Genomic DNA, 13,181 nt, shown 5'->3' with positions numbered 1-13,181 from the left:
GTCCAGCGAAGTGCAGCGACGGTGATCGGGCGACGCGAATGAGTCCTTGCAGCACCAAAACGCACCACTTCCGGGCTGAAACCAGCTCTGTTGCGTCCAGATCGCATCGCTGCACCGCTCTGACGCCTTCGGCGGCCCGTCACGTGTAGGGTACATGCTCGGGGACATCCCGCCCATCGTCCGGGGCCAGAACTATGTCGCGGTGCGCGCTCGCAAAAAACGCTCTCGTTTACGGCGTGAGCGCCCGACGGGTCCGTATGCGCTCTCCAGCCTCGAACCAGACCTCTGCGCGCATCAGCGCGCATTCGCACATCATAATAGCGTTCGTCGAACGTCTCCGGCGGCCGAAAGGAGGGCGCAGTGCGCTGCGAGCACCTCGAAGGCGTGCTGGGAGAGCACCCGAAAAGTAGCGACTTTGCGCCCGCATAGAAAACGAACGCGAGGGTGTCCATGGTCACGGCGCACAGTTCCGAAGAGAGGGCGTTCCCGGCTTTCAGACGCACTATCCCGTGACCATGGACACGTCGAACGCCGCGCGCGCGTCAAACCTGAAGTACGGCTTCCTGTCAAAGGATCGTAAGGCCCTTCAACTGTAGAACTAAGTAGATATTACCTCTGATCTCCCCGGGTAGTCTAGGGGCACTAGCGCGGACTCTCAGCCTGGATAACACCAAGGCAGCCCTCGCTAGATGTGAGATAAGAAAAAAGGAGAAAAGATACGGCATGGTGGAATCAACATCTTCATATGTATGCTGGAACAATGCGCCTTGCTGGAACCAATACCCGCGAATATGCATGATGGAATCAATACCTCCATATGCATGCTGGAAACAATATTGGCGAATATGTATGATGGAACCAATGCTTAATATTACCCAGAAAGCGAGATGGAACCAATACACACGGATATGCATGGTGGAATCAACATCCTCATATGTACGCTGGAAACAATATGGACGACTTCGAGAAAGCATGATGTCATGAACTTAGACTTTGGCATATTCATGATCAACGATTTCCATCATACCATTCCATACTACGCTTGTTTATTATTATTAATTTAGGACCTTATGGGGTCGGTGACGTTACTTCTCCGAATGGAAGAGCGCTGCATTAAATGTAGAGTTCTACGCAATTGGGAGTCGCGAGCGCTCAGAGTATTGGCGGAGAAGGCTCTGGGCGGGGCGCTGCTCGCCGACGCAACTCTGGAGTGGGCGGATGGATCCTGCGTGGATGGATGCGCGAGTGTGGCATCGGTGGTGGAATCGGCACCATCCTTCGCGCGCAATATACGTGATGGATTTCTGGAGATTGAAATATGGACACTGACACAACCGAAACCATCATACCACAACTCTCGCAAGCTTGCTAAAAAGCTTACAGTGGATGAACAGCTGGCTCGGCTTTACGCGCCAACACGAGACGCGACGGAACAACAGCGAGAGTTGGGCATGCGAGGAACATTGCCGAGTGGACGGCGTCGTGGATCCGGCGACACAGACGATACTCAGGAAGCCGACTTTGAGGGCTGGGAACGATTTGAGTCTGCGTTGGCCCTTGGCGGATCGACAGCCGAAGAGCGGTTGGAAACCAGACTATTTCCTGTAGTGCATTCGTTGAGTGCACGCCTTTGGTTCGACTTCACGGAGCCTCGAGCACGCGACGTAAGCTGGGTGCGTTCATTCGAAACGGGCATCACGGAAGCCGTGCGATTGGCTATGCGAGCATATACGCAGCGTCTACAGCGCGTAGAGGGGAAATTGAAGCAGAATGGATTCAAACTTGATCTCTTTTCGAACGGAACTACCAAATGCGAAGAGCCTCGGGTGCTCGTCCTCGGTCTGCACGCAGGTGTTGCGGCACTTGTAGCAGCGGTGGCGGGAGCAAAGGTTGTATGGATTGAGCGTGTGCGGCGTCACGCAGAGGTGGCGAAGCGAATAATTGCAGCAAATAATATGGAAGACCGGGTTGAAATCGCCACAGCGGCAGGAGGTGCCCCGTATACGTCTCTTAGCCTCAAGTCGAAGCGTGGAGCGGGCTTTGATGTTGTTGTGACCGAATTTTTCGATGCTAACAAGGCAGACGGGGGGCTCACCGAGCTTGCTATGGCCGCGTATGAGCACCAATGGCTCCGACCCAAGAGTGGCGTATTTCTACCACGACGCGTCATCTACAAAGTCGCCGCGGCTGAGTTAAGCACGAAAAGTTCAAAGGCGTTCAATGGGCTGGACCTTCAGCTTTTCGATCGTTTTCGCGATGCGCATCGGGCTACTTATGATCTCATCGATGAGCTCGGGGCAGATGCTCACCATGCTCTCCTTAGTGCATCAACCTCCATTTTTGTTAGTGAAGTTTCTGGGGTTGCGCTCCTGGGAGACTCGTCAAAGGCACCACCTGCGAATCGAATCGTGTCAAGGCGCACGGCGCATCGTGCTGGTTCGCTGACAGCCGTTGTTGGTTGGCATAGAATTGTCTTCTCTGAGAGTGTATCAACAGGCTTCGGACCCGTAGACGTGTCTCGAAATCTGAAACCATTTTGTAGGGATGGTGTTCTACGGCCGTGGTTACAGAACTGTGAACAGGTTGACCGTGCTCTCAAGCAGACGGTGCGATATCTCAGGACCCCGCGACTTGTGGAAGCCGGAGACATCCTCGAACTTATACTTGTCCTTGATCATTCGAAGGTGCTGATAGACCTTGAGGCGGCTATTGTGCCTCCAACCGGCGAGCTCGGTTGCAGCATGCTCCGGAAGCCGACCCTTGCGCTCAATCTGATTGGGAATTTGACCTTTGCGACAAGACCGCTACTTCCATACCACTGGCCTATGATTGCAGATGAGCAACGGAACGCATGCTACAACTGCGCTCTGAAATTGGCCATCAATCGAATTCTTGAAACCCAGAGCACCTGTGATGTTCTTGACATCGGTGCCGGCAGCGGTCTACTTGCAATGATGGCAGCACGAGCTGGCGCAACGAGCGTCACGAGCGTGGAGATGGTCCCTGCACTCGCAGAGGCATCGGCGACAATAATAGCCGCAAATGGCTTTGGAGATGTAGTTCGTGTCCTTGCACGCAAGTCCAATGACATATCTGTCTCAAACACCACCACGACTCGCCGTTCTCTTGCTGAAACCCGCCGCGACGCTCCATTCCAACGGCAGGCATTCCTCCTGAGGAAGGTTGACATTCTTGTCTCAGAAATTCTCGACAACGGGCTTCTTGGTGAGGGTGTGGTACCCACAACCCAAGATGCACGTACGCGCCTCCTAAAGCCCGGTGGTGTTATCATTCCCCGCGCCGCAGCTCTTTACGCGATTCTAATCGAATACAAGGTCCCTCCCACTCCATTATATGGCTTCGATCGAACCGATCTAGAGGTCTTCTATACCGACGCTTCTGCCGGAACAGCAGCTCCCGCGAAGTCAATAATGCTACAACGCCACGCTCACAAAAAATTGTCCACGCCCGTTAAGCTGTTTGACTTCGACTTCTACTCCGCCTCTTTCGAGGAGAACATTACTGCCGCGGAGGTGGCCCGCGAAATAACTGTCATGCAAACTGGCACCCTCACCTGTGTGTGTTTGTTTTTTGATCTTGATCTCTATGCGGGGGCGCCAAAGTTCTCTACATCTCCAAACAATCCAAACCTCGTTGCTTGGGACCAGACCCTCCGATACCTCCCCATCCAGCTTGGTGTTCACAGGGGGCAGGTGCTCAAGCTCACTGCTAATCACGACAACCTCCACGTACACGTCGGACTCCCAAGCGTGGATGGCTGTGTCCTCGGCTTGGGCCACAGGGAACTCCTGAACAAGCGCACCACCCATGAGCCCGCGTGACACAAAGATAGCCGAACAGTTTCTGCGCACCGCTGAGTCCAGCGCCAGCAAAGCAGCGGAGATCAGGAAAGTGAGACCACCTCTTCCAGATTGTTTGTCTTGCAGCATGAAGCTGCTAGGCCAGATCCAGGTGAACGCGGGAAATTCGACGCGTCCTAGTTCGGGCCCCGCCCGGCGCCCCGGCGCCTGAGTAAAGCCTCCGGCCGCTGGCATAGTACTGTAGCAAGATAAGCGTAGTAGCAGAAGCACCCGGCGAGACATAAATAATGTTAGTATAGTAGAGATCCAGCTAGGAGTATTTCCGCTGTAGCCTGAATTCGCAAGGGGGATGTCGCCACTAGTACCAGCGAATCTGAATATGAAGTACATCCCACGTCGCCCGCTGTGGGCTATCTAAAGACACCGCAAGGGGCACAGGCTTAATAAACCACAATGCAAACTCTACGCTAAGCTCGGTTAGCTTTCTTAGTCGATTGTCCCGCCGCAGCATGCCAAAGTTTACTCACACACGCTGCTTAAATCCATGCCTAGACCGCGACGCCAATCCAGCCGCAGGTCGTGGCCGTGGAATCTTCGATGTAGGCCGTGGAATCTTCGATGTAGGCATTTGTCGTCTAAGCGCCTTAGTAATCCTTAGAGTGGTGTATTTTTGCGCTAACTCAACGTGCAACCCCGACTTTGACCGTCTCTGATGCACTGCCGAGTCTCATTTAACGTCACCACCCAGTGCTCAGCGTCGCAACGATCGCGAGCAAGCAGCGTGTAGCTGTTCTCGCCTACGCTGACAGTGAAGACACACGGAGTTTCCGACAGAGTCACGTCAGTAATCCTGCGCAGGCTGACAGCATTCAACCTTTTCTTCATTTGATCAGTCTTATATACTGAAAGCTGCGTAACTGCATGGTGAGTGTCAAATAAGTTATTTATCGTACCATATATTCGGGGCGATCATCCTCCGGGGGCTCTACCGCCATCCACCTCAAGGCCCATTTTACATTTTCACCGCCCTTAGATTGGCGTTTCAAGTAGCCGCAAATGAGATTGAGCCCGTCATGTTTGGTGCGAGTGGGAGGTGCCAGCGGTGGCCAACATGGTGGGTCGCTAGTTTTTGGCACAGGTTCCTCGTCGTGCATAAAACAGCACAGATTTGACATGCCGCGCAGGTTAAATTGCGGAATATTAAGGAATGATACAAGATATAGAATGATATAGTTGGATTAGGAGCTGGGTGTTGCCTTCAACATGGGCTCCACCCAGCTCGGGGACTAGCCTAGTCTAGAACCCCCAGGAAAAGAATGGGGCCGGCTGGATAGGAGAAGATTTTCCTGGGGTGCGCTCAGGCGCACAATAATAGTAGAGGATGTCAGCGACAGACGATACTCGTACTCGAGTACGAGTTATATCTTCTGTCTCTCTCCTCTGTATCCTGAATATCCTGGCTGATATATCCTGGCGGCTATATCACCTGCACATATTGAGGAATGATACAAGATATAGAATGATATAGTTGGATTAGGAGCTGGGTGTTGCCTTCAACATGGGCTCCACCCAACACGAAGTCAGCCCGAAGGCTCACTCCGCTACTCCCACCTACCGACAGAAAATGCATCTGGATCTTCGCCGCGTCCACCGCGGACCGGCGTCGTCCAACTTCCTAGATACTAGCAGGATAAGCGATAGGCGCACAGTGGGGTAAAGTGCGCTGCATGATCAAGGTGCAGATCACTAAGATAAGGGTAGGGACCACTCTATCTCTCTATATACAGTCTTCTCCGACGCTAAATCCCCAATAATAATAATCTTCACGGATACTCAGGCTACATGTAGGTAAATGCTTCCTGTATCCTGTCCGACTTGCGTCGCGAAGCGTTAGAAGCTCGAATAGCGTATCGGTGAATGGGAGAGGCGCGTTCATTAAAGTTTGTTTCATCAAGAACATTCGAATCAGATCGGCGAACTTTTTGCTTGGGGGCGCTTCACAAACGGTAGTATTAAGCAATTATGCAGTTTCAAAAACTACAAAATCAGTGATTTGCGTGGCAATCACCGCAGCGCTTGCCTCCTTAGTGAGGTATTCTCCTCCAGTAATATCGTCTATTCATTGCTTTCACTAGGGTCGCTTGCTACCGTTGAATGGAGTTGATCCGGGCAGATTCGAGCTCAGTGACATATGCGAGGTCGCTTTTGGCAAAGCGCACACATTAGCACTTGATTCACAAGGTCTGGTGTGGGCTCGCGGATCATGTAATCGCCTCTGCTAGTCTCATATTTATAGCTTGCATAAGTCAGAAACACGATGCAATATTCCTAGGCGATAGTGGACAACTTGGGCTTGGCGCAACCCATCGTGTCAAAAGAGCATTGTATGACTGGGTGCCAGTGAACTCTCTTCAAGGGCGTAAAGTTGTATCGCTTGGCTGTGGGTCACGTCATTCGGCCGTTGTTACAGCCGTTGGCGATGTTTACACTTGGGGCCGCGGATTTGAAGGCCAAACAGGGCATGCACCTCTCAACAACGACACATCAACGGTTGGTTAAATCCGTGCATCGTCGAATGTTGTACAAAATTACTCCGCAGGTTGATGATCTAGAGACTCAAGGCCTGGGCATACACCTGTTGCCAAAGCTCGTAGTCTCCCTTGCATCCCAATTAAGCACGCGAGATCCAGCAATGCTAGTCGCCTGCGGTCAGAATTTCACCATCGTCGTGACAGCTGCAGGTGTACCATGGGCATGGGGTGAAGGACGATGTGGGGAATTAGGGATCGGTAAATGTACGGCATCACAACGCACCCCAACGCGTGTTTGCTGGCCTAATGACGCGAGCTCCTGCTGCAACATATCGTGTGGCTGGGCACATGTACTCGCCACTGATACCGCTGGAGCGTTGTATGCGTAAATCCCGTCGTATATATATAATCTTGATCCTTCTAAAGATTACAAACACTAATCGTAGGTGGGGTTTCAACCGCTTTGGACAGCTCGGCCTCGGGCTTAAATGTAGTGTGCAAAATTTTGATTTCCAAGACGAGCGCGGGTCGAACAAATGCAACTCTGACATGTTACTCAAACCTGTACCAGTATCACTTTTTCCAGGCCGCGTGAAATTGATCGAGACAGCCGCAAATTCATCTGCTGCACTTCGCGATGAGGATGGTATGCTCTTCTGTTGGGGGTCCGGAGAGTCAGCTAGGCTGGGTCACGGCCCGGTACAAGCTGAGGAGAACGAATCTATGGAGATTGCGCCCGTGGAATATCCACGAGCAGTACAAGGAATGCGTGGTAGAGTCATTTCGAGCATTGCACTCACAGAGGACGGCGGGTTTGCTTTTGTACCGTCTTCTGTCAGTCTCGTGGAACCACCGCTGCTACCCATATCGGGCGGCGCAAAATTGATTCTGCGCGGGGGGGGATTTTGGGATTCGAGCGACTGTGTTGTGAAATTTATTCCTGTGAGAAACGATGGGTGCTTTGGTGCGGACATGCACTCGAATCTGCCACGGTCCTCTGTAGGAAAATATATTCCACCGGGAGCCGAATTTGCTAGTAGCGATGATAAGCCTGGTGTCTTGTGCAAACTTCCCCGCTTTTCTGTTCCCTGCGATGCGTTTGTCGAGGTGGCGATGAACGGCAAGGATTTTACTCGCAATCGAGTGCGAGTGACTCTCTATCAGGAACCTGTGCTTGATACAATCGAACCAGTCTGCTGTAACTGCGTTTCCACTACTAATTTAGCAGTCTCGGGAACGCACCTTTTTGAATCTGGCTTAATCAAAGTGCGATTCAAAGAACGGGGTAACTCTGGACGAGAGTGGATGGCACCTGCCTCGTTTTCTCCCCACGCCAGCCTCAGTGTGCATCATATAGACATAGAACCGCAGCCGCGAATGAACGGCGATGGCACCATCACCTGCATGAGTCCTCGAGTTGATGCTGGCGAGTTTCCTGTTGAAACACGCGTGTCTGTGGCTCTAAATGGCCATGATTTCATAAATTTGCATAAAGTTGTTTTCGTCATCCACGATGCAGCTTTGACCGGCTTAGTCCCTGATTGTCGCCAGTCGGTAGTGTCTCCCGAAGATAGCGCCAAAAACTTGCTTTCCCGTGTCGTAAAAATACAGGGCCAATCCTTTTTCGATTCAAGCAAAATGCTAGTGAGGCTACGAGTCGAACTTGATAGAGAAGAGATAATTTGCCGCTGCGATGCAAACTACTTAAGTCGGGATGCCATCACGTTCATTCCACCCTCTCTCATGGAACTTGTTGCAATAAAAAACGGACCTAAATTGTCCAGCGAGAGCGACGGTGATGTTACGGATGAAGACGTAAACCCAGGACCAAATTTACTCGAAAAAAAAGCGTGGTTCTGCAAAGTGCAGTTATCTCTGAATGGTACAGACTTTCTTGATTGCACCTTACCTTTCTTACTATACGGGAGTCTTCATCCGGAAGAAACACAAACCATAGGCCCTACATCCGGCCCATCGGCAGGAGGATCGCGCTTACTCTTCCGGCTTCCGTCGTGGTTCGCACCCAATGAATTGTCCGCCTGGCCAAATTATGAGTCTGCTATAGTGAAATTAGAGCCGAAGGGCAATTTCGCTCACCTTGGGCCAGTCATTACCCATATAAATCGAGAGCTGCTTTCCAATGACGAAGGAGACAAATACGAACTAGGGGTAACATTCCTCACCCCAGGTTTTGATTTAGAATCAAATTCAATATCTCAACATTCTTGCATGAATAGTATCGTGCTCGACACGACCACAGAAAATAGCAACATGGCAATTGAGTCAGATAGACAAGAGCTTGATGCAAATGTCTCCCATTCAAGCCTGGTGCAAGATGCTCCTGCCATTAGACACGCTGAAATGGGCCTGTACCTTGCGTTAGACGGCGAAAATTTCAGTCAAATGTGCAAAACAAATTTCACTTACTATGCAACACCAAGGGTCCATTATCTCAACGTGAGTGGGGACACTGGGGAAGATGCTCCTGTTGTGAAACCAGGGATGGAAGTTAGCGTCTACGGCGCGCATTTTTTTAATTCAGATTCTCTGAAGGTGCAGCTGGCATACACTGGAGTCGAATCGGGTGAAACGGAATACACCCATGTTGACGCTGTGTGTAGTAGTGGTGTAGTCAAGTTCACCACACCCAAGCTATCGACAGAGGCCGGCGAACATCACGAGCATCATGCATCACCACAGGGGCAGCGAGGAAATGAACTCGATGGGGGTGTCGATGATACTGTGCAAGATCAATTAAGGGTGGTTGTCGAGGTGACTTTCAATGGCGTTGATTTTTCTCTCGACGGCTGTTCCTTTGCGTACCAGCACGATTGATGTAACAGATAGCAGAATTACATGCAGCTTCGATCTATGCCCGGATTTGTTTCTGTCCTGACCGCCAGCGCTCAGGGCCGGGATTCGCTGCTGTCCAAGCCGGGGCCTAGAACGGGCGTAAGTAGAGAGATAGAGAGAATGTTTATTTTGAATTTGAAGCCTAAGTTGATGCGGCGTTTAGCATATCCCGCCGGCGAAAGATGCCACTCGCTGGTACAGGGCCACCCCAGGATCCCTTCCCGTGCCCTTGGCAGGCCCTTGGGGGTTTATGTAGTTAGGCTACCTATCTAGCTTGGCGCCCGGGGGCGCCCTCACTGGGCTAAAGAAGGCGGGACTATAAGTCCCAGGTCAAAGGGAGGGAGCCTGAGGAGGTCAAGAGAAATATTACCTGGAATATAATAGATATAGGGAAAATTGCATTTGGTAACGGCTGGTATCCTCGTGGGCTGGGCCCCTTCCGCGGGCGCGTTGTCCGCGCGCGTAAAAGGACCGCGCTGCCCGCCCGGGCGCGCGGCTCCTTGGGCAAGCACCCTGGCAGTTGAGGGGCAGCTCCGAAACTACCCGCGCTCGAAACTTACCAAGTCAATTTACAGCCCCCAACTGCCGCCTTAACTCCCGGCCTTATGGTGGAAGGGAACAGTTTCCGAGGCCAATTTCTGCCTCATATAGCTGCCTAGACCTGGTCATGGTACTACAGAAGCTCAGCTTGCTCGACTTGGTCCAGGGACCAACGTAATTGCCATTTTTCCGCCATGCAGTGAAGGCAGCATCATCTATCGCCACAACTCTGGCACGAGCCATCCCAGCCCAGTACTTTGTTATCACACGCCTGTGGAGTGCCTGGAAAACATCAGGATGTTCATCCGAAACGTCGTCACGTTCAGTGGGGTCGGCAGTGAGATTGTAAAGGGCGGATACCTTCACAATTCGATATTCAATTCGAGGGGGGGGGAGCACGGTCGGACGCCGATAATAGCAGCGAACTGATTGGGTTTCAGCAGTATAGTCGTGTATGGATCTTGCGGCGTTGCGTACCAGAATACCTGATATTCCATTCAGTAGGAGCTCGGGATATATATGGCAACTACCTCCTCGACATTATAAAGGCCCTTAAAACATGTCGTAGTTCCAGTCAAAGGCAAATCAGGCAGCGAGGAGGCGTCCGAATTGATTACCAACGAGTCTCCACTTGAATGTGTTCCTGTGCAGGATATAATCGCAGCTCTGAGATAGCCAAGATACTCAAGATCAGCGTCCAGGTAGTCGATGTTGAGAAGGACTTCATCACGTGGCTCGTTTCCAAGACCATCACGAAGGCAAGTCCAATGATCAATACCGTCGATGTCGACGAGACCGTGACCTGCATCATCACTCGCAGCAAGCACTCCAAGTAATAGCGTTGGAAGCAGGTCAACGAGATGCATGAGACCATCGTACGATGCTCCGCGTCGTGCCCTCGGGATGAGTATATTTGATGCTGAGTATACAAGACCACGAACTTGACACCACCTTCATATAGGATATTTTTTACCACCCCGCAAAGGCCAGTTGCTCCCACCTCCATTCACCGCAAGCACATTATCCGAAGTATCACCCAGAGTATTGGACGTGCAGGCAGATGTGTGTTACAGGCGGCTGACACATTCCCGAGAGCTTCGTCCCACAGGATAGTTAGGGCAGCAAACGTGCGCCGTTGATTATTGGTGATCTGGCGAAGTATAGCGTCATGTGTTCTGAATACAGCTGCTGGTGCGAGAAGCGGGACGTGGGGGTTGGGCAGAGCAAGGACAAGGAGGATAGGTTGGGCGAGGCCACCTCCTGAAAAACTTCCATGGCGGGCAACCAGGTCAGAGGCACGCATGGCGAAAGCATAGGTTGAGTGACTCTTGCCATGTAACTCTTCAGGTGCAGGCAGATCTTCATGTGCTTCGTTGTCGATTGCGTCCCAAAAGCACTCCTTGGCAATGTCTCCAACCTCGGAGACTTGTGGAACAGATGTGTTTACTACAGGTGCACACGCTCCCTCTGAAACGCGCGTGAAATAATTTTCTCCGCCCGTGTAAAAGCCATAAAATTTCTCAAAGCCACGGCGCGTCGGCAGGACTGCTTCAGAGAAATGCCCAAGATGCCACTTGCCCACAAACACCGTCGCATATCCCTGACGCTGGAAGACCTCGCCTAGCGTTGCAGTGCTCGAATCGAGGCCGTACGGTGCTGCCGCTTCGAGCTGCCAATGCTGCATCCCCAGTGTAGTTGGATACCGAGCTGTGAGTAGGGCGGCACGCGATGGCGTACAAGTAGGCGCTGCATATAGGCTCGTCAACTCCACACCATCACGCCACATGGCATCGAGATTTGGCGTACAGGCATGAAGGTCAAGGCTCCCATAACCAACATCGTTATACCCAAGATCGTCGGCTAGTACGAAGACAATGTGTGGTCGCTCATCGAGAATTTCATGAAAATTACCGTCTACTGGAACTCGGAACACATCAGAAATTGGCGAGCGCTCTGTCGGGGGTGGGCTCTCGACCACAAGAGACTTGATTGTTGTTCGACCGACAAATAATGCTGCTACATAGCCGAGGGAAAGGCTGATACAAAGAGAAGCGGCACAGAGCCAATGATCTCTTTTGACACCGACTACGCCGCACATTTCTCTTGAATACTGTCCTGCGCACGACAACGAAGCTAATGATCTCACGCGACTCCGGGGATGTAAGTGCGAATTTCTATACTCAACCATGCACGATGCTGCAATAGAGATCCAAACGTAGGAGACACTGTTCAAAACTCGGCCGAATAACTTCGGCGCCGATTTTTTTCTTCTCTTTTTTTTCTTGAAGTGTGGAAACACCAAATCGCCGCCGAATTTGGCGGCGGTGCCTAGCTATGGATACGGCATATAATTGCATTTACGGCCGTACAATATGTTTCCGGTAACGAGTTAGTGAGTTTGACCATCTATCATCATCCACTCGCAGGGGCAGCTGCGAGAGTTACGTGGACTGACCTACTGGCGTTAGCACCAGGGAGGGAGGATCTCAGTACTTTGGGATAGGAAAGAAAAAAAGGGGGGGAGCCACCTCGGGGGGAAAGGCCAGTCAGGGGGCAGTAGGCTCAGTAGACTGAGCCTATGGTCCTATAAACGGTCTATGTGAAGTATTCGACGCTGAACGTTGGAGGGCGATCACCTGCGTTCAGAGGTAAGGTCTGTCCAGGACCTGATGACACTTGGAGATGGTAATAGCCTCCAAAGACTGGCGATCCAGCCTGGGGTGGCACCAGACCGGGGACTCCCTGCCACTGGGAGGGGTCGACTCGGACAGGGAGCTACGACCCCGACTCCGCGGACAACGAGGCCAGGCGCCGCGTGCCGTGGCCTGACTGCGTGCCGCGCCGCAGGAGCCATCCGAGTTCCCCGGGGTTTTGCGTTCCTTTTAGCCCCCCCCCCCCCGGCCCCTACGGCCCCAATGGAGCGGCCTACGCCGCCTCGGGGTCGCCCTGGTGCTGTTTGGAGTCTAGCACCGGAAGGGAGTTCGCTTGGCTCAATCGACCAGTCTTGATCTCTGGCTTGTAAAACAAGTGGCTTTGATGATCGATCATAAATTTCGATGTGACGAAGTGATGGCCCGAGAGCCCTTGGGCAGCTGATTGGCCGAAACGGGTGATTCACCATGCAAGTTGATCCTATGTCGCGACTCAAGGGTAGTGGGGTAGTGGTGCGTGATGTCCAGAGGTAGTTCACCACCGCCGCCCTCCTGATGTAAGCTCAGTTGCTAGCTTTGAGGCTTGAGGTCGATCACTGTGTCATCCACCAAATAGGGCACGCACCCGGAAACATGAATGTGGCGGTATGATATCGGCCTCAGTCGTCGAGCTGGGAGAGCATGGCCACCCCACGTTGTACCCAATGCGCCTCGGGAATGGCGGACGGAACGAGGATGTCCAGGATGAAGTTGGTAGAGTGGCCTACGATAGAAACACTCAGAAG

At 52.2% G+C, this 13,181-nt stretch overlaps 3 protein-coding genes across 3 annotated transcripts; 2 read left to right on the top strand and 1 right to left on the bottom strand.

The window, feature by feature from the left end:
- Positions 1–515: 515 nt before the first annotated feature.
- On the top strand, positions 516–3,842 carry AURANDRAFT_66620 (hypothetical protein; the record flags this gene model as incomplete). Its single annotated transcript, XM_009041866.1, has 3 exons — positions 516–592; positions 633–747; positions 1,065–3,842. 3 exons carry the CDS (start codon positions 516–518, stop codon positions 3,840–3,842), a joined length of 2,970 nt encoding a protein of 989 aa, XP_009040114.1.
- A 2,458-nt stretch (positions 3,843–6,300) lies between these two features.
- AURANDRAFT_72313 (hypothetical protein) lies at positions 6,301–9,187 on the top strand (the record flags this gene model as incomplete). The annotated part of the gene is made up of 4 exons (XM_009041867.1): positions 6,301–6,731; positions 6,799–8,215; positions 8,310–8,385; positions 8,541–9,187. 4 exons carry the CDS (start codon positions 6,301–6,303, stop codon positions 9,185–9,187), a joined length of 2,571 nt encoding a protein of 856 aa, XP_009040115.1.
- Positions 9,188–9,498: 311 nt separating this feature from the next.
- Positions 9,499–11,969, bottom strand: ARS3 (hypothetical protein; the record flags this gene model as incomplete). The annotated part of the gene is made up of 5 exons (XM_009041831.1): positions 9,499–9,575; positions 9,826–10,105; positions 10,172–10,230; positions 10,276–10,547; positions 10,817–11,969. 4 exons carry the CDS (start codon positions 11,931–11,933, stop codon positions 10,009–10,011), a joined length of 1,545 nt encoding a protein of 514 aa, XP_009040079.1.
- Between the last annotated feature and the right edge of the window lie 1,212 nt (positions 11,970–13,181).

The sequence above is a fragment of the Aureococcus anophagefferens genome (genome assembly GCF_000186865.1).
Source record: "Aureococcus anophagefferens unplaced genomic scaffold AURANscaffold_24, whole genome shotgun sequence".
In the NCBI taxonomy this organism is placed as follows: Eukaryota; class Pelagophyceae; order Pelagomonadales; family Pelagomonadaceae; genus Aureococcus; species Aureococcus anophagefferens.
This window is presented reverse-complemented; position numbering and strand designations above follow the sequence as displayed.